Below are 24,099 nucleotides of genomic sequence, written 5' to 3'. Positions count from 1 at the left end.
AAGGATCTCGTGGAAAACCTACTGCGTGGAGGGCTGCCACGAGTACTCTAGATTCCGGCGTATTCTCGCTACAAATCCAGTGCCTTAGGGTTATCTCAAGGATGTAAACGGGAAGTGGGCCCTAAGCAGTGAAGATACACTTCAGTTGCTCCTTGATGCTCACTTCCCTAACAGCACGTCCTCTATAGTGACATCTCTCGGAGAGTTGCATGCTGTCTGCACGGCCTTTGCCGACCTTCTGGATGAGCGACACTTGGCATGGGCGATTAATTCGTTCAAACCGTTCAAGTCCCCGGGACCGGACGGCATCATACCAGCGCAGCTGCAGCAGGCTGTTAAGGTGTCATGCAGCTGGTTGCTACCGATCTATGCGAACTGCATCAGATTAGGTTACATCCCGGGGGCCTGGAGACGAGTCAAAGTTACGTTCATCCCGAAGGCTGGCAGGGGCTCCCATGTCACGGCCAAGGATTTCAGACCCATCAGCCTCTCCTCTTTTTTACTTAAAAATTTGGAGAGACTAATGGACTGGTATTTAAGAAGTCGCATTCCGAGAGACTACCTATCAGGTGCGCAACATGCGTATCGTAAGGGCAGGTCGGTGGACACTGCCCTGCACACTATCGTGTCGTGGCTGGAGGAAGCCATCGAGGCTAAAGATTTCGCTGTTGGGACCTTCCTTGATATTGAGGGAGCTTTCAGCAATGTCTTGCCGGAGTCAGTCATAACTGCTCTAGAGGGTCTTGGGGTTGAATAGAACCTCAAGCACCTCATCTTCAGTCTTCTGTGTGACAGAGTGGTCGAAACAGAATGGGGCACGCGCGCGCGCGCGTCGCAATGTGAGCAGGGGAACCCCTCAGGCCGGGGTTCTTTCTCCTCTTCTATGGATCCTAGTCGTCAACGACCAAGATAGATCACAGAAGATCTAACGATCTCTTCGGTAAGGCCAGCCTCTCTTTAGTAGTGGGGCTCTTGACAGGTCATTGCCTTATTGGCACGCATGCTGTAAGACTAGGAATCTTACCGGATGCCGCTTGCAAAAGCTGCTAAGAAGAAGATGCGGCAGAAACTAGCCAGCACTTCCTTCTTGACTGTCCCGCATTCGGGAGGTTAAGACTTAGACACTTGGGGGCACATACTTTCAGATATCAAGCGTATTTCCACATTTTGTATCGGCCACCAAACGTTTTGCCGATCTGTAAGTCCGAACACGGGAGTTCTATTTTCTATGGCATCACAAAGGACTACGTATAGTCCACGTGCGATCTTTGATCAGCCATCTAACCTAACCTAACCCTAACCTAGCATAGATTATAAAATTTATGAAGTTTTTGCAGTTTATAAGTTTTATTGTTTTATGGGCTGAAATTGCTATATTTATATACATGAATTTCTATTGGAGAGAAAATGTCTTTTAAAATCTAGTTGCGTATGTTTGAAGTCGTTGTAGGTTTGGGTTTTAAATATGACCACAATATATTACATAATCAAACGTCAAGATCAAAATACAAAAAACATTCAAAAGTAAACAATACACTATGGTCTATGGTCTAATAAAACACTTCAGCACATTTAGATATCACATATGTATAAGTGTAAATCTCACAGATATTTATACTGTGTATTTATGAATCGGGGAAAACCCAGCAATATTGCTAGATCAAGATAGGCAACGATAACTTTTGACATTCGATCAGTTGCAAATTTCCTTTAACGCTTCACAACATATTTAGTCGCTCATGATATCCGCGCCACGCTCCAAACACCGATACAATTCTGGATAAGTTATGATATCTGCATTGGTTAGATTGCCACCGTTGTAGAAATCCTTATAGATCTGTGATGTAAAATAAAATTTGTTTACGAACGATAGTCATTTGAGGATCCCTGCTTCGGCACCTACCATCTGTACGATTTTGTTGTTGCGCAGCATTTCACTTCGCATCTGCATCCAAGTGCGTCGCAAGCGCTCTTCCGCCTCTGATATAAAACCAGGAGTCCAATTCTCTTGTGCCCGAAAGCGTGATAGCCGATGGCGCTCAACGATTGCACGTGGCATGGAGGCACGTTTACGACGACGCTCTTCAAGCTTCATACGTCGCCTTTGACCGGAGAGCACCTCCAATTGACGTTGGCGCTTTTCCTCAATTTCAAGACGCATTTTCTTTGCAACTTCCTCCCGCTTCTTGCTTGCCGCGGTCTCACCATAAATGGACGCCTGATTCTGCAAAGCAAAGAACTGGCAATAATAATTTAGTCGATCAGAATCATGTGGTGGCATAACGCGACGAAAGTCTCCCAGATGACTCTCTTCCCAAGCAATCTGTTGAGAAAGCGCGCTAAGTCCAGCATCATGCGTTCCTTCGTCCAGCAGTGGCGGCTCGTCGCCAGTCCTTGCTGTACTATTATTCTCAGTATTCGTTGCTGCTGGCTGCCGCTGAGTATTCAAAGTTCTGTTAAGAAAACAAATAAATAATTATGAGATAATTTTGTCAAGTTATATGAGATTTACGTGTCAGCTTTGTTCACTTTCAGCAACCGTTGTTTTATGCGTTTTCGATCCTCACGTAGTATCTGCTTTTTATCGGCTAGAGGCGTGCTTACCATTAACAGTGTGTCTCTTATTAGTGCTTTCTTCACTTGTCGATCCACCAGCTCATGCGTGTGATAACTAGGCGAATGGTTTACCTCAAGGACGTACGGTTTCATCTTCGAGTCGACTAATATGTCGAATCCGAGTATCTCGAAGCATGCTTGGATTTTATCGTGCGCCGGAAAACAGGCGTGATAGTTATGTTTCAACATTGGCCAAGCACTTAGTACTGTCTTGATGATAATATCGTCTATCTTCTGCCAAAACTCATCCACTTCGTAGTTACGACGTCGCAACCAATTGTTGATGGCACAAAATTTTCGCTTGCTGCCGCAATCATCATTGTCACACAAATCATATTGAGAGCTGCGTTTATTCACCGAATAGTTGGTCAGATGCATGAAGAGATCGCAACTGTTCTCAGTTGTTGGCTCCACATATTTGCTGGTGGCGAAGCGCGCCAAGCCTTCGTTGTAAACAAAGATCCTCAATGGATCCACAGAGGTTATTAGAGTATAGACGCGCAAGTCGAATTTGTAGCCATCAATCAATAGAGGCTGCGCAAGGAAAACAATAATTTCGGGAAACTGTAAGTTCAACATTAGCATTAAGACGTAGGCAATACCTTATTAATATATGTCTGGCAAATCATGCGCTCTGAGGGATTTATAGATTTCAAATCGTTTGTCAACCAAATACCTCGACCCATAGCGCCCGAATCCGGTTTGATAATAAACGTACGTGCCTTGTTCTTGTAGTTGTTATTGGCATAGTTTAAAGCGTCACCATAACTGTCATGTAAAAATATAATGGAGTTATTGGTAATATCGCATACATTTTTATCTACTCACTCTGCTGGGAATATCCATGTTTTCGGAAATATTTTGTAATCGCGTGGAAACAGCTTTAGCATGCGATTCAGATTGCGCGAGAGCAAGTCTTTGCGACAGATCTCCATCATACCTGGATAGTGATTGATTTGTTGAAAACGCTTCATACTCTTGTACAATTCTACTCCGGGCAGTGTATCGGTCCACAAAATATTCCAAAGCTTAGCTTCTTTAACGACCTTAAAGCCCAATGTTTTTGATACTCGGCCAATCATGCTGTAACGCGAATTGGATACACATATGCTCCCTTTTATGCTGCTGAAATGAAAGGACAAAAGGGGTAATTCGGTACTACTGGAAGGTATCCGAGGCTAATGGCAGATCTTTTAAGTTTTTGGTTTAAGGACCAAAATACATATATAAAATAATGATAGATCTGTAAATTCGTCTCAATTTATGGGTTTTTTGTATAAGAACGTTGGGAAGGGGTGTGAATTTGTAGCATATAAGTAGTATTTGTTCCAATAAGAATTATGTTACAGAAGGGTGCGCATCAACTTTTTATTTACTTAACGGTGGAATTACTTCCATATAAAGGTATTATTCAAAATTTTTAAAAGCTCAGCGACTATTTGTAAGATGGGACTATGATAATGTTGACTGAGAGATTAAATGCAAGCAAAAACACTTTCGGATAACTTAACTGAAGATTTAGGTAAAATATATGTAGGTCTTTGTTCGTTTTGTTCCTCATGAATTAAATGACGACTTAAAAGTTAACTAAACTGACAACCAACATGAAGGAACCATTTTATGATTTTTATGTATTGTATTGAGTCTAATGGAATACGTAATAACTTTTAAAGATTATATTGGTAGTCGAAAACGTCTTTTCGTATTTTATCAATAGATGTCTTTGCCGTCGTATGTCTCCAGTGCTACCAATCACAATGTGTCATACCATATAGTGTTTGAAAGGCGAGATTTTAAGCTAGAAGAAGAAATTCGCTATATTTTGAAATTTTTGTATAAAAAGGGGAAGGTTGCCGCGCAAGCCACCAATGAAACTTGTGAAGTTTATTGAAACGATGCTGTCACAGTTCGTCTAGCACAACAATAGTTCGCTCACTTCCGTTCTGGAAATTTCGAAATTTCGATTTACACTGATGAAAGTTTAACGCTGATGGAATAATGTCTCTAGCAGAAATGGCAAAAAGTGGTGGACCAAAATGGTACATATTTGTTTATTTATTTATTATTAACAATATAAAAAAATAAGTTGAAGCTTGATTAGAAATACGAAAAGACTTTTTCGACTACCTAATATACATCCTTTGCGCGTTGGCCACGGCGAATATCGCATTCGATGGAACGATGAGCTGAACGAGATATACGACGACATTGACATAGTTCAGAGAATTAAAAGACAGCGGCTACGCTGGCTAGGTCATGTTGTCCGAATGGACGAAAACGCTTCAGCTCTGAAAGTATTCGACGCTGTACCCGCCGGGGGAAGCAGAGGAAGAGGAAGACCTCCACTCCGTTGGAAGGACCAGGTGGAGAAGGACCTGGCTACGCTTGGAATATCCAATTGGCGCCACGTAGCGAAAAGAAGAAACGACCGGCGCGCTGTTGTTAACTCGGCTATAATCGCGTAAGCGGTGTCTACGCCAATTAAGAAGAAGAAGAATATACATATGTGTATTATATTCCATTTCCAAAAAGTTTAGTTATTTTTAGGACAGGCCTTGTAATATTCTCATAATAACGTCTTATTTTCGTTGAAAATTTAACACAGGCTTCTTAAATAGCTTCTTAAAAGTTTTATTTACGAATAAAGGCGAAAACGTTTTTGATTTCAAAAGTCGGTATAAGAATTCAAGGGACACGTACTTTTTTATATAAAAATATATTCATAAGACTTTGGGATATTCTAACATACTTTGACTGAACATAGCATTATCAGGTTCCAAAAATAACGCAATCTCTAAATGCCTCACAGCGGCAGGAATACATTCACTGTTCTGTTTGATTTTATATCATATGTATATACCGATCAGTAAAACGGCTGTCTCCGGATCGAAAAGCCACCAACCAGATAGATCATGTGTTCTAAACGATCGATTCGGATAAAATCCGGATCAATTCCGGTGCGTAGAATCGGCTGTTGTGAGAAAGAATACATTTGATAGTACGCCGGACGCAACAAACTAGGTACCCGTTAAAACAACAAAAACAACTACATCACGTTATGATCGAAAGAAGACACATCTCCAGTATTTCAGATGTGCGTACGCTCCGAGATACGCATCCACCGTTGTGCAGCAAAAAACGTAAGTCAAAAACATAAAAAAGGTTTGACGTCGAGAAGCTGCAATCATAACAGATAGCCGAACGATTTTCTACTCGACTTGCACTCCTTCTCTCTGAAAGCACTCGACAGCAACTCGGTATAAGGGAACTGTGGGACGGCATTTTAAGCTCCTTACGTACAGCTGCAAACGAAGCCATTGTTTCTCGGTAAAAGTAAAAGACCAGCTGGTACGACGAGGAGAGAATATAGAGTGCCTACCTACCTCGCATCGTTACATTGGCCACAACACGTGCGGGATGAGATACCGAGTCTTGAAAAAGGAACCTTATCAGTGTGCCTAGAAAATCAACAACTGACCAGATATTCACCATGCGCCAAATCTTCGAAAAGACCCGTGAAAAAAGGGTCGATCTTCATCGATTTTAAAGCCGCTTTTGACAGCACCAAAAGGAGATGCCTTTATGCCGCTATGTCTGAATTTGATATCCCCGCAAAACTAATACGGCTGTGTAAATTGACGTTGAGCAATACCAAAAGCTCCTTCAGGGTCGGGAAGGACCTCTCCGAGACGTTCGATACCAAAAAAGGTGACTCCCTATCGTGCGACTTCTTTAATCAACTGCTGGAGAAAATAATTCGAGCTGCAAAACTAAATGGAGAAGGTACAACCTTCTACAAGCGTATACAACTGATGGCGTATGCCGATGACTTCGATGTCATTGGCCATAACAACCGCGCTGTTAGTCACTCATTATTCCTGTCCTACTATATAGAGCAGAGGAAGGAACGATGAAAACATTTGATGAGTCGACGATGCGAGTTTTCGAGGGAAAGGTTCTGCAGAAGATTTATGGTATTTTGCGCATTGGCAACGGTGAATACCGCAGTCGCAGATATACATATAACGACATTGAGACATAGTGCCTGTATAGAAAATATAATGGTTCCTATTTACGTCTAATGTTTTCCTCAGTCTGGTGAGTATTATTTGTTTATTATAAAATACAGGGTTTGTCCGGAAAGTAATAGGACTCAGTCGATTTAAACAAATTATTGAACCAATCGTTAAAATTCTTAAAAAACTTTCAAAATAGGCTCCTTCTGCGTCGATGCATCGCTGCCAGCGCGCTTTCCAAGCATTGAAGGCGTCATGGAAGCCATTCTCCGGAATAGCCTTAAAAGCCGAGGTGCATGCTGCTTGGATCCCCTCAGCCGTCTCAAAATGCTTGCCTTTCATCGGCCTTTTCAGGCAAGGAAACAAAAAGTCTAAGGGGCCACATCTGGGCTGCAGGGTGGCTGCGGCAGCATTGGGATGCCGTCCTTGGTTAGGTAGCTGTTCACAAGAAAGGCGGTGTGAGCCGGCCGTTGTCGTGGTGCAACTTCCAATCGGCTGCGCATGTTCAAGTGATTCGTCACAAAGTCATGAACCACAGATTTTGATAAATTTAACATCTGAGCATTTAAACAAATACTTAGTCGACGGTCTGAGTTCAAAACTTTGCGTGCACGAGACCTTTTCCCGGCCCTCCAAAAAGGCCTGGTGCCACCGAAACACAACTCTTCTTGCTAAAACAACATTTGGGTAAGCCTGCTTGATCATTTCAAACACACAGAATTTAATCATGTGCCTCTGCTCTAACGACCCTGTATTTTCGGCTTGTACCTCTCACAGAAACACGTCACTTGGAAATGTTTGTTCTGACTCTCCAGGTGCTCGGAGACGACTGACCAGCCGCTTGTTCGTTAGTTAGGAACGCCCTCTAACGAACCCAGTCGGTGCGCGCACGCTCTGAAATACAGTCGCGGTGGAAGAAATTCAGTCCAATTACTTCCCGGGTTTATAAATATTTAACAACTTTTATGTATAAAGATAGAGATAGAGTGGGAAGTGATGCTATGCGCCTTCCTGGACATCGAAGGTGCCTTTGACAACACATCTCACAGGAGTGCAGCCAGGGCACTGGAGAGAAGGAATGTGGCAGCACCGGTGCGTAGATGGATAGAGGCCGTACTGCGCACCAGGATTGCTGAGAAGGTACAAGGATTCGTCTCGGCACAACAAGGGGGTGCCCACAGGGTGGTGTGCTATCACCACTACTATGGAGCCTAGTCGTGGACGACCTGTTAGCACTGCTAACGGACAATAGAATCCGCTGCCAAGGGTATGCGGACGACATTGTAATCATAGCCAGAGACAAATTTGAGGACACTCTCTACGACCTGGTACAACGAGATCAAAACTTGGCAAAGGGGTGGTGTAGAGGAGTTGAATTGAGTATCAACCCCTCAAAGACGACCGTAGTTCCGTTTACGAGACGCAGGTCCTTACCCGGTCTCAGGAATCTCACACTTGGTGGTAGAGAGGTCGAGATGACTAGCAGGATCAAATATCTTGGTCTTACGCTGGATTCAACTTTGCGGTGGAAGCAGCATGTGAACCAGACCCTGGTAAAAGCAACAAAAGCATTAATGGTGTGCAATCGGCTGGCGGGAAAATCCTGGGGCTGTAAGCCAAGGATCGTAAAGTGGTTATACACCATGATTGTACGACAATAGCCCTCCTCCCGAAGGACAGCATTACCAAAACAATTCACTTCACGAAGAAGTTCAAGGTTACCCTTGGCAACAAGAATAAGTGGAACGACTCCACTCTTAAGCTAACGCTGAGGGAAAGCACGTTGAAGTGGTACACCGACGGCTCGAAAACGTCGGAGGGAATTGGGGCAGGGATTGCGGGTCCTCGCACCGAACTCTCCATACCGATGGGTAGCTTTCCGAGCATTTTCCAGGCAGAGGTCTTTGCCATAAGTCGATGTATAGGAGTGTAGAGAACGGTTGAACAGCCTGAGCAGGGAAAGGAATTGGCAACGAGTGCATGGTATGCGACATACTAAGTTGCTAATTGGGGGGTACAACCAGAATAGGTTTAAAGCAATAATTAACCTCCCAAGGGATAAACTCAGGCTACTGTTCGCATTCTACACCGGCCACTGCAAGTTTAATAGACATTTATCTTGCGCCAACTGCCGGTTTTGCGACAGGGAGCTGAAACCCCGGAACACCTGCTGACCGACTGCACAGCAGTCTGTAGGCGAAGGTTAAAGGCCCTTGGATCCATGTTTCCGAATAGGCATCACATCGCCTCACTAGCACCCAGTAGGATATTGGACTTTATCAATATACTGGGGCTTAGTGAGTCCCTGTGAGTTAGGAGAGGGCACAATAGACCTAAGGTCGCGGTGCATTCCTCAATTATTTATCTATATATCTATCTATGTATAAAAATTTGAAGAAAGTGAAAACAAGGTTAAGTATTTTTATTTACGATGTCTAAATATATAGATTTACAAAATTCCATGAGAAGAATCGCTATTAATTCTAAAAATAAATTAAGTCTCTCAGATCATTTTCGAAGAAAAAAGAAGTAACCACTAATATTATTTCATACCATGTGTGATACCAAATATACATATATTTTGTTTTTCTACTTACGATATATTTGGTTGGTCATCCCTTGACATCTGGGAAGATTTCGGTATACTGGCGCATTTTAAACGGAAGCACACATTATTCAACTGGATTAAGCCATCGGACACGTCTTGGTTTTTCTCCAAATGTTCGCTCGGATCGTATTTTTCACTCTTCAGTTTTTCATTGCCGTTACAGCCTTTTTGCTGTACGGAGCTTTCACAGTCGCCATTTCGCTCCTTCAGTGCACTCTCCAATTCAAAATCAATATGCACACCGCGATTTTTTTCTTTGCGTATTTTATCTTTGGAAAGACGCCGCAACTCTTGGATTCGCTTAAAGAATTTGGAATTTTTCAAATTCATTTTTCAGGCTGCTTATTTTACTATATATTTAAAGATAAAGCAAATGTTAGTATCGCAATTAATTTTAGTGCAACACTATTAGTATTATGGATTGATGACTGAAGGGCGCTGAATCGGCTCCGTCCGTAATTAATCGTGTGGACTCTTCCGCTATATATTTTATATATTTTTTTAATTTTGACTATCCAGCTAGTCAAAAACTTTGCTGATCGAATTTGTATTATAAAATATTGTTTTAAACTGGTACAAATAAAGATTTCCGGCAAATGTTAAAGCATTTCTTGGTTACAAATTTTAAATTTGTTTTTTTGTCGAAAATTTTGACGAACAAAAGAAAATCTTTTTGCGCTCTGCTTTTGTACTGAAACAAACTGAATCAATTTATGTGTATTTTGAAGGAATATTTTCGATAAAATCTCTATGATATCTATCTATCTACACGGGAAAAATCAAAATCAATTTACGATATAAGTTGTGCGTAACTCAATCAGAGGATGAGTGAGAAATAATGAATTTAAATTTACATAATCTGATCCGTGGTCTGATGCATTTTTATATGTATGTATATACACAATTAGAGTGTCGGAGCGACAGTGGGCGAAATGATACATATTAACCAAAGGTTGCATGTTGATGCTGTTGCAACGAGCATATAGACCTTGCATGGGAGGAAGTCGCTTAACAGTATGCCCAAGAAACGAGCTACTTCGAAGGGTTGGAATCAATGTGAGAAGGGATTAAGTGAATTGGTTTCATGGGGCATTCAAAGACCGATTTCAACCAAATTTGGTACGTGTCATTTTTCCCCACATTTCTATATAATAGTGCGCAATCGGACTGCAGCCACGCCTACTTCCTATGTAACACAATTTTAAATTCCATCTGATTTTTCCTTTCGAGTGCACAAATCAACAGTGTGTCTTTGTGTTCAAAATGGATAAAATTGGACGGAAACTTGACTTAACCTCCATACTACAAACATATGATTCCAGGTGACTTTACTCCATATGATTGGTGATGCTATGTGAGATACCTTAATGAATATTAGGGAACATTTTATTAGTATGTGCCACGTTAATACTATATAGTTTTGGCAAAAATGGATAAAACAGGGTCGATACTACCCCAACTCTCATATACTACATACGTATAATGATTTTCGTTTAACAAATCTTATATCGATTATGTTAGCCAGTGTATGAGTTACATATAGTATATAATTGCTTAGATTGCAATCTTCTGGTTGACGTTTTGTACTTTTAGGTATTTCCGTCTTTAAATATTTTATCGTTTTTAATATTATATCTATTTTGAACTACAATTAAACTATTTCTTGCCAACATCTGACGATTCACATCTCGTAAAAATACCTCTTGCTAGTATGGAAAACAACTAGCTGACTGGTTTTCTTTGTCTGTTACTAGTAGATTTAAGTACAGCGCTTTTCAGTCAATCAGAATAATTAAAATAGTTATCAAATTAACAATTAGCTTGTTCGAATTTTTATTTTATCAAAATTACAAATACGTTATCAAAAAATTTGAAACTTTCAATATATATGTACATAATTAAATTGTGATGCAATTGAATTTTTGATATATGGCGAATGCATTTAACTGCGAGAAACTTCATAGTTATACTTCTTTTACATAACTATGTAGATCTTATATCTAACGAATGTATAACATTTAAAACTTTATTTAATCAATTAAGGCACAAAACAAATATACTTTTGCTGATTTCCTTCTCGTCCTTTCTTTTTTCTCCTTGTTTCATTTCACTCGGGATATATCTTACAGATGTTTATGGTGTCGTAAACATATTTCATCTCCGGGCGATCGTCTGCTTCAAAGGCCACACACTGCGAACCTAATAAAATCAAATTTTTACACATATCACGTTCACCATTTTGTATCGGTTGTCGTGCATCTATGAGGTCGTCAAACTGATCTTTACGAATACCATTTATATATTCTGGCAACAAATGTGGTTTACGATTTTGATCCACTGCTCGCAAGCCTGTGAATGTCTCCAACAACATAACACCATAACTATACGTGTCCACCTTTGTGCTAAGCTTTTTGCCGCGTAAAAACTCCTGAGGCAAATATGGTTTTGTGCCGTAAATTTGAGATACAGTAACTGAGCGGCTTACTGAAGCGGGTCCTTCGCGGGCCAATCCAAAATCACCTATACGAGGTGTCAAACAAACATCAAGTAGCACATTCGCGGGCTTTATGTCACCGTGTATGAGAGGTTTAATATCACAAACGTGTAGAAAATTGATACCACTGTAAATAAGTTAACGTATTAATACCATTATAATATTTATTGTTGATGTTGGCATACCGCGCTGCACCGAGACAAATTTCGACACGTTCCTTCCAAGTCAATGGGTTTTCTTTCTTCGAGTATAAACGCTGCTCCAATGTTCCACCTTTCATTAGTTGATAGACCAAGCAAGGTTTTTCTCCATTCAAAGAGTAACCAAATAGTGGTAAAACATTGTCATGACGATAACGGCTCAAATGCTTTAGTTCATTGAGACTCTGTTGTAGTTGCACTTTGCTGCTGTCCCGGCCGTTGACTGCATTGTATTGCAACTGTTTGACAGCTACTTCGGTACACTTCCATGTGCCTTTATAAACAGTTCCAAAACCACCTCTTCCAAGCTTTAAATGTTCACTCCAATTTTCAGTGGCTTCCGTCAATTCCTCGTAACTTATTTCGATCATGTAGCGAGCGAATTCACGCACATCTTGTTCAATGCGTTGGGTAGATGTAGGTGCGGTTTGTTCATAGGAGGAAATTGAGGTGTTGTTATTGGAATTACTTACACCGGATGAGGAAGAGTTTATGGGACCATTCAGCTGTTTTATGTCCGAATTAGCCATTAGCATAGTTAACCGTGGTTGACTCCTTGGTATAAGGAGCTGATATTTGCGCTCCACAAAGTCCTTTAGCATACGCATGGCGTGATGTTGTTCATTTCTGTAATAAACGTGCATATGTTAGTAAATTTAAACGATTAATTAATTGATGGTTTTAATTCATAAACAGGTTCTACTTTTATATATGTTTTTTTCTCTTACTTCCACAAAAGCATAAAAAGTTCAGTGACTGTATGCTTGCATTCAATACCCCACTTTCGTATCAACTGCCAAGATGGTGACTTGCCCAACTCTTGTTGTTGGTTTATAAACTGAAATAAATAAAATAAACGAAAAATGTCGTTAAAACGAACGCAAACTGCTTTTGAGTGGCATTTGCCGGAGAGTTGACGATAACGTTAGTGAATGGAGTTGCCGCTAGTTTAACTTGCTCACCTTCACATCGGCTGGTCTTAATTGCATGACTTCGGCCAATTGCATCCAAACTTGCATTTCGTCCAAATGTTCACATAGTAAACGTAATTGCTGTGATGGCAGCTCCTCAATGTACCGGTCTTTGACATAGCCACTGCTCCTGCTGCTACCGCCAGCACCAATACCAACGCTGCTGCCAGCGCTATTTCCATTTGCTATACCATTGCTCGCTTCGAAGTTACCACTATTGTTGGGTGATAAAATGCTACGAGATCGTGACACCGACATTGCAACTGAATTATAATGCAATCTTATTTAATTGTATTGTTTCAATTGAATTTGGTTGACTCATCCAACTTAGATGAGCAGATGCGTATCTTTATATTAATGACAATGCAATTTAATCACTTTCGCTAATAACAAATTGACAATTACTTTCCAATTAAACTATGTTCACCATATATAAAAACTGTTTTTTTATTTAATTTCAAGAAAATCCTTTTATTTCAACCTGTGCACATGCGTACTTTATCCAATAATTGTTCAATTGAAGTGGAATTGTGCTCTGATTGCGCCTCTTCTGGGAAAACTCAACAGCAAAAAAAAAATAGTAAATAAAGCCCAAAACGAGCGCAACTAGTATCAGAGATAAATGTGAGAAACAAAACAAATAATACGAAACTGAAGTGAAGCTTTTAGTACTAATTGAAAACCTCACTTACGAACTTCCTACTGAGTTGCCAAGATTCGATTATAAAATTAGTTCTGTAAGAAATCATAAAAAGCTATAATTTCAATATTTAGAGCACTTTTCTGAAAAATCGTAATAGTTCTAAAATTTAAAGCACTATTCGCCTATGTAGCAATAAAAAAAAAATTTTTTGTCGCTACTAAGCCACTAATGAATATGAATAGCCTTGTATCATAACTGTTAAAGATCAAACGTTCTAAAACTTTTATATTATTTTAAATAAGTTTTTCTTGTGAATGTAATCAGGGAACAGAGGTGTAGCTGGGGGCCGACCGAAGGGGGTCGTCGCCTCGGGCGCAACGTCTTGGGGGGCGGCAAAACGATCTTCGCTGTTTTTTAATATTCAGAAAAATACTTCAACAAATTTTTTTTACAAAATTTAATTATAAAAGATAAAGAGTTGTACACTCACAATGTAATAATCTGACTAACAATTAAAAATATTAATTTTTACTCGACTACTCTTCAGTCTTTGAATTTTTCTTATATCTTTCTTAAAATAGTTATAGAACTTAAAGATGCACTTTTCTAGCTTTGCCTAAAGAGGTGTCACTCTCACAGTTACCCTATGCTTTGAATGTAACAAATACTTTTATTTCTCTAAATTTTCAAAACTGATATTTAAAAACTTCAATTCTGGCAAAAATTCCTGCAAATTGTGTCAAAAGTGTACAAGATATAGGGCGAAAATGGGTTTTTTCTATGGCTTTTAATAAGATGTCTTGTGAATTTACTATCAATTTCCTCAAAAACCGTATTGTGAGAATTTTGGAACTTCAGAATTTGCGTGGCTTCTAGTTTCTAAATTTTACATACTTAATATCGAATATATTTTGTAAGAATTCACATTTGTTCGAACCACCTCATGAATCTTGTAGGTAGGTAGATAAAGGGGGGCGGCAGAACATCCTTGGTACCGGGCGCCCGAAGTTGTAGCTACGCCACTGTCAGGGAATGTCTATCATATACAGAGAACGTATACCATAGACAGAGTACGTATGTATATCATAGAGAAGGCAGAGAACGTAACTTTTTGCAGGACTACTCGTCCGAGATGAGGGTGTTTCTCCACACTTTTGCAACAGGGACTCGAAAATAACAAAATTGAGCATTTTCACACTTAAGGTGGGTTTCCAACTCTCAATAAATGTAAAAATTCATGCTTAAGAAACCGCATAAAATTTTCTTGTGCTAGTATGCGGCTGTAAGGAAATCTAGTACTAATTTTTAATAAATTTTTTCAATAAAAGGCGAGTATGGCAACGCTAGTTTTGCGAAGAAACATGAAATCAACAATTGTTTCTTGAAGGAAATTCAAAGCAATCGTTAAATTCATTTGAGTGAATTAGTTCATTTTGAAAAGATGTATTAAACTTAGCAATCATCAACCACATTCCTTAAATCGCAAGGAAATTTTTTATATTTTATACTTACACACATAAGTATATTTTCTTTCTTTATTTTCTCTTGCTCTTTTAATGTGCTTCATTCACAATGCGTAACATGCTGTCAAATTTACTGGACTACAGCTCAAGAAATAGTGAATTTTTTTTCTTGATCATTTACTTGAGAGCTGGAACTCAACCTTTAAATGAGAAAAATAATGATAAATAATTCAATTTTAAGGGTCAGTGATCAAATTGAAAGGTGAATTTTGTCCATTTCATTTCGTTCAAAGTAATTCCCTCCCGCTGCAATACACTTATGCCAACGAATTTTCCAGTCATATAGCACTTGAAAAAATCTTCCGTCGTGATGGCCATCAGAGCCTTCTTCGATTCAGCTGTTCTTGGAGTGGTCATGTGAATTTGCTGAATAGCTAGAAGTTACAAGAAGGTAAATCAGGCGAATGCGGTGGTTGCGGCACGATATTAGTTGAAAATGTGGCGAAATGATCACTATTAACCAATGCAGTATGAGAAGGTGCATTATCGCACTTCTATCAATAACTTCAGACATAGTAAAAATCGAAGAATTCACTTTTAAAGCCTCACAAGGCGACGCGCATCTCAATTACTAGTGAATATTTTGACGTCAATTTTAGCATAGATAGTCAATAACAGTACCACCAAAATACAGGAAAAAAAATTGCCGATTCAAAAAACACGCGAAGAATAAATTAAAAATTCATCTTTAAATCTAATCACAGTAGTATGTATGTATATTACGTATATTTTACGTTTTTACGTGATAGAAAACGTGGTATTAATCCCTTAATTTTTTATAAAGTATTATAATTGATTTTCAGTCTTAAGTTTTTAAAATCGAGGATTTAAAAAAATTGTCATTTGCCATATGAGTCATTCACAATAGTAAAACTGGTATACAACTTGACGTAATGTCTTCGCCACAATCATTTGCGTCATCGCCTTAATTTTTCGACAAATCTGGCTACGTAACATACAGACGAAAGTGGAACAAAACAGAGAATAAAAAACTTTCAGTCACAGCATTTGGTAAAATTATTGGTTTATATATTTTATTGCTACGCGGAATCTCCAACATATTGAACGTAAAAATCGATGGAATAGCTTTCGTAACCGAAGTATAACCTGGGTGCAATGATGGAACAGTGGCAGGAACTTAGTATAGGGAAATTAAGTATTTCTGGGTGCGACACTCAATCGTCATCCGAAGCAAAACAGCAGGCAAAACAACAAACATCTCAATTGTTACAACAACAAAGCTATTCATCAATAATAGATTTGCCCGATTTTGGTGATTGCAGTGATGACCAGAAATATGTTATTTATAAGCATGATGATTTGTTTTGTGAGAGTTATCCATTAATGCGTGAAATACGCAGACAAGGCAAACTTTGTGATGTTACCTTAAAGGTGAGCTTTGGAACTGAAGTTTGAATTCTGTTTAAACTACTTTTAAATTATTTTCTTTCTAGGTTGAAGATCAGTCCTTCTCGGCACATCGTATTGTGTTGGCAGGTACAATACCGTACTTTTATGCCATGTTCACCAACAATATGGCTGAGAGCCGTATAAAGGAGATCACCATGAAAGAGATTGAACCGAACGCACTCGAAAGTCTCATTAATTACGCTTACAGTGGGCAAGTGCGCATCGACAACCAGAATGTGCAAAGTCTTATGGTGGGTGCATCGTTTTTACAGTTAACCAAGGTGCGTAATGCCTGTGCGGACTTCTTGATTTCACGATTTCATCCGCATAACGTTTTGGGCATACGTCAATTTGCGGACTCTATGGGTTGCACTCATTTAATTGAGGCTGCTGACAAGTACATTGATCAGAATTTTGCAAAAGTCGTACAATCCGAGGAGTTCTTGGGTTTGGATTTTGGTGAACTAATCGATCTCATACGACGCGATGAGCTTAATGTACCAAGCGAGGAAATCATTTTTGAGGCCTGCATGAAATGGGTAAAACATATAGAAGAGAAGCGTGCTGTACTTTTCCCACAGGTATTATCCAAAGTACGTTTACCATTATTATCACCACAATTTCTGGCAGATCGTGTGGCACGTGAAGAGTTAATACGCTCCTCACATCAATGTAGAGATTTGTTAGATGAGGCAAAAGATTTCCATTTAATGCCAGAACGCCGAGGATTGTTGCAAAGCTTCAGGTGAGTAGAAAATTTATGTTCAAAATGTGCGATGATTTTATATTGAATTTGTTTGTTCATTCATTAGAACACGACAGCGTTGCGGTGAGTTTATTATGGGCCAGATTTATGCAGTTGGTGGACTAGCTAGCAACGGTGAATCAGTGAGCACCGTGGAAATTTACGATCCAGTTGTCAAGAAATGGGAAATGGGCGAACAAATGTCGATGATGCGGTATGTGCGCAATACTAGAGAAAATTTTTTTAAAAATATGCTGAATTTCTAGCTTCCTTCCTTCCTTTTAATTTTGTAGCTCTCGCGTCGGTGTCGCTGTTATGGATGGTAAACTGTACGCTTTTGGTGGTTTCAATGGTACCGAACGTCTGTCCACTGTAGAGGTATACGATCCAAAAAAGAATAAATGGTCACAGGGGCGTGCAATGCTGTGCAAGCGCAGGTAAATTTAATAATTCTCAAAATTAATTGTGGAATATTTTCTATATGTACAACAACGATTGCAAGTTTAAATGCAAAATTATTAATATTTTTTTTCTTATAGCGCCGTTGGGGTGGCCGCTTTAGATGATTGCATTTATGTTTGTGGTGGTTATGATGGTGTAACGTCTCTAAATACAGTAGAATGTTACTGTCCAAAGACTGATATTTGGAAGACGGTAAGAGAATATGTAACAATTTGGAAAATGTTTTTTAATATTATAGTTCTTAAGCATTTTCTTGTTTTTGCTTTGGTTTTGTTTTCGTGTTTTTAGTTAAAATTCTTTCTTTTTTTTATTTAATTTTATTTACAAATTTTGTTTTCTTAATTTTAAAATATATTATTTAATTTAAAAATTTGTTTTAATTCTTAATTTTCTTTTAGTTTTATTTTTTTTGTTAGTTTTTTTTTAGTATTTTTTACCATTGTATTGTATATTTTTTTTATAATTCGCCCAAATTGTTCACTGTTATTGACCCCATTTTCCTATTTTATATAGGTGGCACCCATGATGAAGTATCGTTCGGCGGGTGGCGTTGCCGCATTGGGAGGTTATGTTTACGCGCTTGGTGGTCATGACGGACTTTCTATTTTCGATTCGGTAGAACGTTACGATCCGGTCAAAGACGTTTGGCTCAAAATGCATTCAATGTTAAATCGTCGCTGTCGTTTAGGTGTTGCTGCGCTAAATGGCAAGCTATATGCTTGTGGTGGTTACGATGGTACATCATTTCTGCGCTCAGTTGAGGTTTATGATCCAATAACCGATACCTGGAGTCTTGTAACGCCTATGAATTGTAAACGTAGTCGCGTTGCTCTAGCAGCAAATATGGGAAAATTGTGGGCGATTGGCGGTGAGTAAAAATCGTAGTTGTTATTCATACAAGTTTGTTTTGTATCTATGTTGAATTCCAGGGTACGATGGTGAGTCCAATTTATCGACAGTTGAAGTCTACGATCCCGAAACGGATAAATGGTCGTTTGAACCCTCAATGTGTGCTCATAGCGGTGGTGTTGGTGCTGGTGTTATACGTAAACAATAATTAGCTTCAACTTATTCTTATTATTACTAAATATAGGCAATATTATATAGTACTCTTAGCTCATATGTATTTTTAGATTATTAATTTATGTTTTTAAAAAGCAAAACTGCACTTGCTTGCCTTTTATCAAAATTATTTATGTGTCATGTTATAATGTATGCTCTCTATTACACAAACTATTTAATGCACTTACGAAAATCATTCCAAATTCTGTAGAAAACACTGAAATAAAAGCGAAATTTCAAAATAAGCTATTGGCTTAAAAACTTTAAAGGTAATTGCCTAGCGGAAATGGTACAGCGCTATATACTAATTTGTCAATTGTATTAAACTAAAGCTAATATCAAATAAATAAAAAAACTGCTGTCAGTTTTTAGCAAACATTTTCGATCAAGAATATGAAAAGTAGGCATTTAGCAATATTAATTAGCATAGTAATTTTACCTCCTAACATTTATGTATGTATGTGTTTTCATAAATAGAATTGTAAATTATTGAACTGAAGTAAACACAATGATTGAAACTAAAACAATTATTGTTGACATGTAGCACTAGAAGTTTTAGAAATTAGAAAAAATGTAGTATTTATTACTCAATCACATCGCGTACGAACCAATAAAAGTATATCAATGCAATTACGCCCCCAATAGATAAATTGTATACAATTGTTTTTTCAATTCACTTTCGGAATGCTTAGTGTGTCACTTCTGTACATATGTATATGCAAAATAAAAAAAAAAACAACGCAGCAATGAGATTACCCATTGTTATCAATGCGCAAATATTAAATTTGCCGCTTTTCATGCAATCTATCGATTGTGCACTTTTGCAAATTGGCTTAAACGCTCAACAATCTAGCTGTGTGCATTTGCCCTGCATGTGTGCACAAGAATGTGTGTTGATCAGCTGCAATTGCAACAGGTTGTAATCAATATTTGCACAACAATAAATTGGAATATGTCTCGGAAGCTTTGTTTACTTCGCAGGTTTATATTCTTTGGTTTGTAATTTGCCGCCAATACTATCAACGTGTTGGAGCGTATGTACAAATATGGCTGTGGACGGTTGCAATTGCAGTTTTGCATTGTTGGGGGTCGGCAATGCACGATTTTTTGATATGCGAACATTTATATACATACACACATACATATACATACATATATGTATGTGTATCAAATGCACAGTACGTATAACAAATGCGTAGAGTTTGGTGTCAGTTATTTTTAATTTCTTATTTTAATACTTTCACTATTTAATACAACGAAGAAGAAGACAGTGTACATCGCGTGCCGTGTACTGTTTATGGTTTTGAAATAGCGGTTGCATCCTGTCATGGTTAATTGGAGAAAGGGGTGGTCATCTGCTAATAAGTTTCGCTGATTGGTTCTTATCGATATTACATAGTGTTTGGCAATTAATTAATTTACGCAGCTCCAGGAATGGTGATAAAATTAATTTATGTAGATATGCAGAAATATAATTATTTATATGTATGTATATCCAATCAACTGTGTGTATTTGTTGTTTACTACGTAAACATGAAAATGCCTAAGCCATAAAACGCCATCAAACCACTAGTTTATGTGAATAAAACAAGATTTATGTGCGTATGTATGTATGTATGTACATATATACTATATGAAACACGTACAAACATAAATATCATTTTCATGCAAATATTTTTGTTCTTCATATTTATGCATTTATAACAATTCACTTGTGGGCGCCTAATTGGTTTTCGCAGAATAAATTCACTTTTAGTTGACATATGCACATATGTACATATGTATAACAAAGATTTAATTTATCTCTAATATGACTTGATTTTATTACAAAGATTATTTAAATACATATTTACAAACACACAGTTAAATTTTAATTAAAAGATGATAAAAGTATAGTTGTTAGTGTACCAGCAAACGGTGGTACCGTTCAAATTTTACGTAGATAGAGTCGTTTCATGCAATATAGACCTATGGAGAAACAATCAAATACAGATGGAAAAAATCTTGATCGGTTAGTACAAGAACTTGAGTTTGGTCGTTCAGTTTGTATGACAGCTATATGCTAGAGTTGTCAGATATCGGTATATCTGACAAATAAGCAGTGTGTGTGTGCAAATTTTCAGATAGATTGAGGGACTAGGGTACAGACGGAGATGGCTAAATCTACTCAGCTCGTCTCGCTGATCATTTAGCCGGTCTCCGAAGTCTCCTATGGGGTGTCACAGACATCGTTGAAAACTTAATATATTCTGTGCGGGGTATCAAAATAATTCTAACGCTGTAAAGAAAACTCCTTAATTTTAGTTTACTTATCCAGCATAAAGTTCTGTCGATATATTTATATTTTTTCTTTATCCATAAAATTCTATCGGCAATTTCTAGCATCTATTTTAAATCTTTCACGTTTTTATGAAAACATCGATACTGATACGGTTTTATCGATATTTTGTGGTCTTTAGCCAAATTTACAGAGCTATTCTGTACTGTGGATACAGTAACAGGTCTCAAAATTTGATATTTTCAACTTCTGATCAGCTGCCACATTTCATTATTTAGAGATGTGTATAAAACCTGAATGAAAAAAGGATGTCGAAAACAAATATAAAATTTTCTTTAACGCAGTCAAAAGTCATTATTACCAATAAAAATAAAATGGTGTCTTTGAAATACGAAATTTATGTGAAATTGATGTTTTTTACTTTTACCCGATTGAGTTTTTTACAAAACATAAACACCGACAATCGATTATTATCTGTGATGATCTCTATAAATGAATTGTCAATATATTCAAAATGGTAAACAAAGGTAGGAAATCGTTACAAATTAAATATTTTGTTTTTCTTGTATATAAATAACTGATATGTATGTAGCTATAAGCGCTGAAAGGTCCATTACGTTCACCTACCAAATGAAAGGAGGTAAATCTTTACATATAAATACATAGATATAAACATATACATATTACAGTTGTAATTAGTTTTTGGTTTCTTTACTGTGTTTAAATCATTGGAAAAATCAAGTAAGGTCGAGGGCAAGAAAACAAAAGTAGAAGGAATATTGCCAGATGGAGGGCCCATGCAGCAAACGGAGTCGTCCGAGTTGGAAGAGCAATGGCAAATGACAGATTTATTAATAAAGATACGTTTTTAAACAGAGTGTGTGAGAAACTGCTTAAAGTTACGTCGTGCAATGTAATATTGGTGTATTTGAGTTGTTGAGTTGTCATCGAAAGAGTAGTCTTCAAAGTTTCCAATGTCGTCTTCATCGAAGTCACAAATACCATGTTTTTGCAAATGTTGCGGCAAGTATAAGCCAAGAACGTGGCGTTTGAGGGTGTATACCTCAGTAACGCTCTTTGGATAGGCACCGGAAAATAGGCTTTGAAACCCCAAAGACTCTTTATATGTTCCTGGCCTTTATATGGATTTTGTTATAAAGAATTTGTACAGCTGAGTGGGGTATAGGTAGGTATAGGAGTTAGAAGCTATGGCTCCGGTGAATAACCTGAGTCACTAAGAAGACATTTAAATGATCCAGAAATACTTCCATTATTAATTTTATTCTGGCCGAATACGCTCTTCAAATTACAGAATAATGGCAGGAGCCAGAAAAATGTGCATTCAAACTTCAAAAAGTTTGTAGTCACAAATCTAAAATTCATAAATATATTACTTATATCAAACCTATTATTTTGACCTACCGCTTCGAAATTAATGCTATAGTAACCCTTTCGGTTCATGAATTGGTGTGGTATAACATGAGTGCAGTCAATAGCACCAACCATTACTTTAGTTCCAAATTTATTATGGAATCCAGAAATATTTTTATGTTTTTATATACATATGTACATGCTTTAATTTACTTTACTTCATTTTGACTGTACTGTAAAGCTCTGTCATATTTTTGAAGCTTATTTCCACATTTTTATGTTTCATCAAAAGTTTGCATATAAAGTGCTCTCGCGAAAACTCGAATACACGATGACTCAAACGTTCGGAAGCTTGAACATTTTGTTTCTCCATTGGCTACTTTAAATCTCGAACAAAATACTATGATGGCTCTAAAACTCGAACAAAAATTTTCCATTATTTTATATGCGAAAATATATCATATACGACATACATACATATGTACATATTCACAGTTGTTTGTTAACATACCCACCTCAGTATCCAGCTAGAACTTGTGCAACGGCCGATGCGTGCACTGTAGTTGTAAGATGCGTATTTTGGGATCATGGGATGCGCATAATGGGATCAAAATTAAATGTTTTGAGGTTAGCAAAAAAGGCTGAAATAATTAATCCAGGCAAAAATGATGAAAGTGTTACAGCTCTATCCAAAAAAAATCATTATTGCTATGTCCACAATTTGTGGAATCGTAAAAAAAGAAAAAGAAAAATTTGGGAATGTGTTAACAATACGCTATTGGGCCTTGGAAAACGTAAACCGACCCGTGTTTCAGAACTTCCGAAAATGGAAAAGGCACTTTACAAATGGTTTTTATTACGACGCCGCAAGAATTACCCGATTTACGAAGTTAAGCAAGGGCATATCAAGGTTTTTTGCCAGCGATGAATGGCTTCAAAATTAAAAAAAAAACGTCATGGATTATTTCAATCTCAGGGAAAAAATTATCTTCGTGACCGGAACTAGTAGAGCCGTTCAAAACTAAGCTACAAGTAAAAATTCAGGAAATTGGCCTATGTTCAGAACAAATTAACAACGCAGATGATTCCGGGTTATATTGGAAGCTTCTTTCGAAAAAATTATACGTTTCTGGAATAGAAAAACAGGCACCGGGAAATAAATCTAAAAAACAGCGTATTACACTTTTGGCGTGTGCCAATGCGATTCGAAAACACAAGATTAAATTACTGGTAATTGGAAAAGCAAAAAATCGTAGAGTATTTAAACCTTTTTACTACCCTGTGGAGTTACGCCGCATTTTGAGGAGCGATTGGGGTCTCGGACGTTGTGCTGTCCGCACCATATATCGTGGCTTATTTGTGGCCTGTGCCACATATGGAGCCCCTGTATGGTGGGAGGCAGCCACCATTGTCTGGGGGTCTCAAAAACTTCTCTCAATTCAGCGTTGTATGATGCTTGCTTGTTTGCCTGTACCGTCTCAACGGATGCGATGCGATGATCACTGTTTGTTAGGTGCACCCCCTCTTGACCTGATTGTCATACAGCGTGCTGTTGCATTCCGGTTAAGAAGGGGCTTGAGTGTGTCATTGCTGCGGAATGACTGGATTTCCGACGATGATGTAGAGAGGGAAGGATATCTAGGGAGCAAGAGGCTTCTAGATGATAGGGTTAGGTGTAGGTGGCAAGAACGTTGGGACAA

The 24,099-nt window shown here is 38.1% G+C and overlaps 3 protein-coding genes and 1 long non-coding RNA gene across 4 annotated transcripts; 2 read left to right on the top strand and 2 right to left on the bottom strand.

The window, feature by feature from the left end:
* Positions 1–1,365: 1,365 nt before the first annotated feature.
* LOC126767927 (tubulin polyglutamylase TTLL13) lies at positions 1,366–9,885 on the bottom strand. Its single transcript, XM_050485728.1, has 6 exons — positions 9,230–9,885; positions 3,445–3,738; positions 3,219–3,384; positions 2,513–3,150; positions 1,904–2,453; positions 1,366–1,837 (listed from the first exon to the last, which is right to left on the bottom strand). Exons 1-6 carry the CDS (start codon positions 9,568–9,570, stop codon positions 1,730–1,732), a joined length of 2,097 nt encoding a protein of 698 aa, XP_050341685.1. The 5' UTR covers positions 9,571–9,885; the 3' UTR covers positions 1,366–1,729.
* A 1,171-nt stretch (positions 9,886–11,056) lies between these two features.
* LOC126767947 (serine/threonine-protein kinase pelle) lies at positions 11,057–13,533 on the bottom strand. The gene is made up of 4 exons (XM_050485776.1): positions 12,897–13,533; positions 12,663–12,772; positions 11,920–12,561; positions 11,057–11,861 (listed from the first exon to the last, which is right to left on the bottom strand). The coding sequence occupies exons 1-4, from the start codon at positions 13,161–13,163 to the stop codon at positions 11,348–11,350; spliced, it is 1,533 nt and encodes a 510-aa protein (XP_050341733.1). The 5' UTR covers positions 13,164–13,533; the 3' UTR covers positions 11,057–11,347.
* A 2,505-nt stretch (positions 13,534–16,038) lies between these two features.
* LOC126767933 (kelch-like protein 18) lies at positions 16,039–19,410 on the top strand. The gene is made up of 7 exons (XM_050485738.1): positions 16,039–16,463; positions 16,526–17,226; positions 17,294–17,440; positions 17,520–17,663; positions 17,766–17,880; positions 18,202–18,556; positions 18,618–19,410. The coding sequence occupies exons 1-7, from the start codon at positions 16,188–16,190 to the stop codon at positions 18,743–18,745; spliced, it is 1,866 nt and encodes a 621-aa protein (XP_050341695.1). The 5' UTR covers positions 16,039–16,187; the 3' UTR covers positions 18,746–19,410.
* A 154-nt stretch (positions 19,411–19,564) lies between these two features.
* Positions 19,565–20,249, top strand: LOC126768002 (uncharacterized). The gene is made up of 2 exons (XR_007669191.1): positions 19,565–19,928; positions 20,012–20,249. It is a non-coding gene; the product is annotated as an uncharacterized LOC126768002 (long non-coding RNA).
* Positions 20,250–24,099: the final 3,850 nt, after the last annotated feature.

The sequence above is a fragment of the Bactrocera neohumeralis genome, chromosome 2 (genome assembly GCF_024586455.1).
Source record: "Bactrocera neohumeralis isolate Rockhampton chromosome 2, APGP_CSIRO_Bneo_wtdbg2-racon-allhic-juicebox.fasta_v2, whole genome shotgun sequence".
Lineage (NCBI taxonomy): Eukaryota > Metazoa > Arthropoda > Insecta > Diptera > Tephritidae > Bactrocera > Bactrocera neohumeralis.
This window is presented reverse-complemented; position numbering and strand designations above follow the sequence as displayed.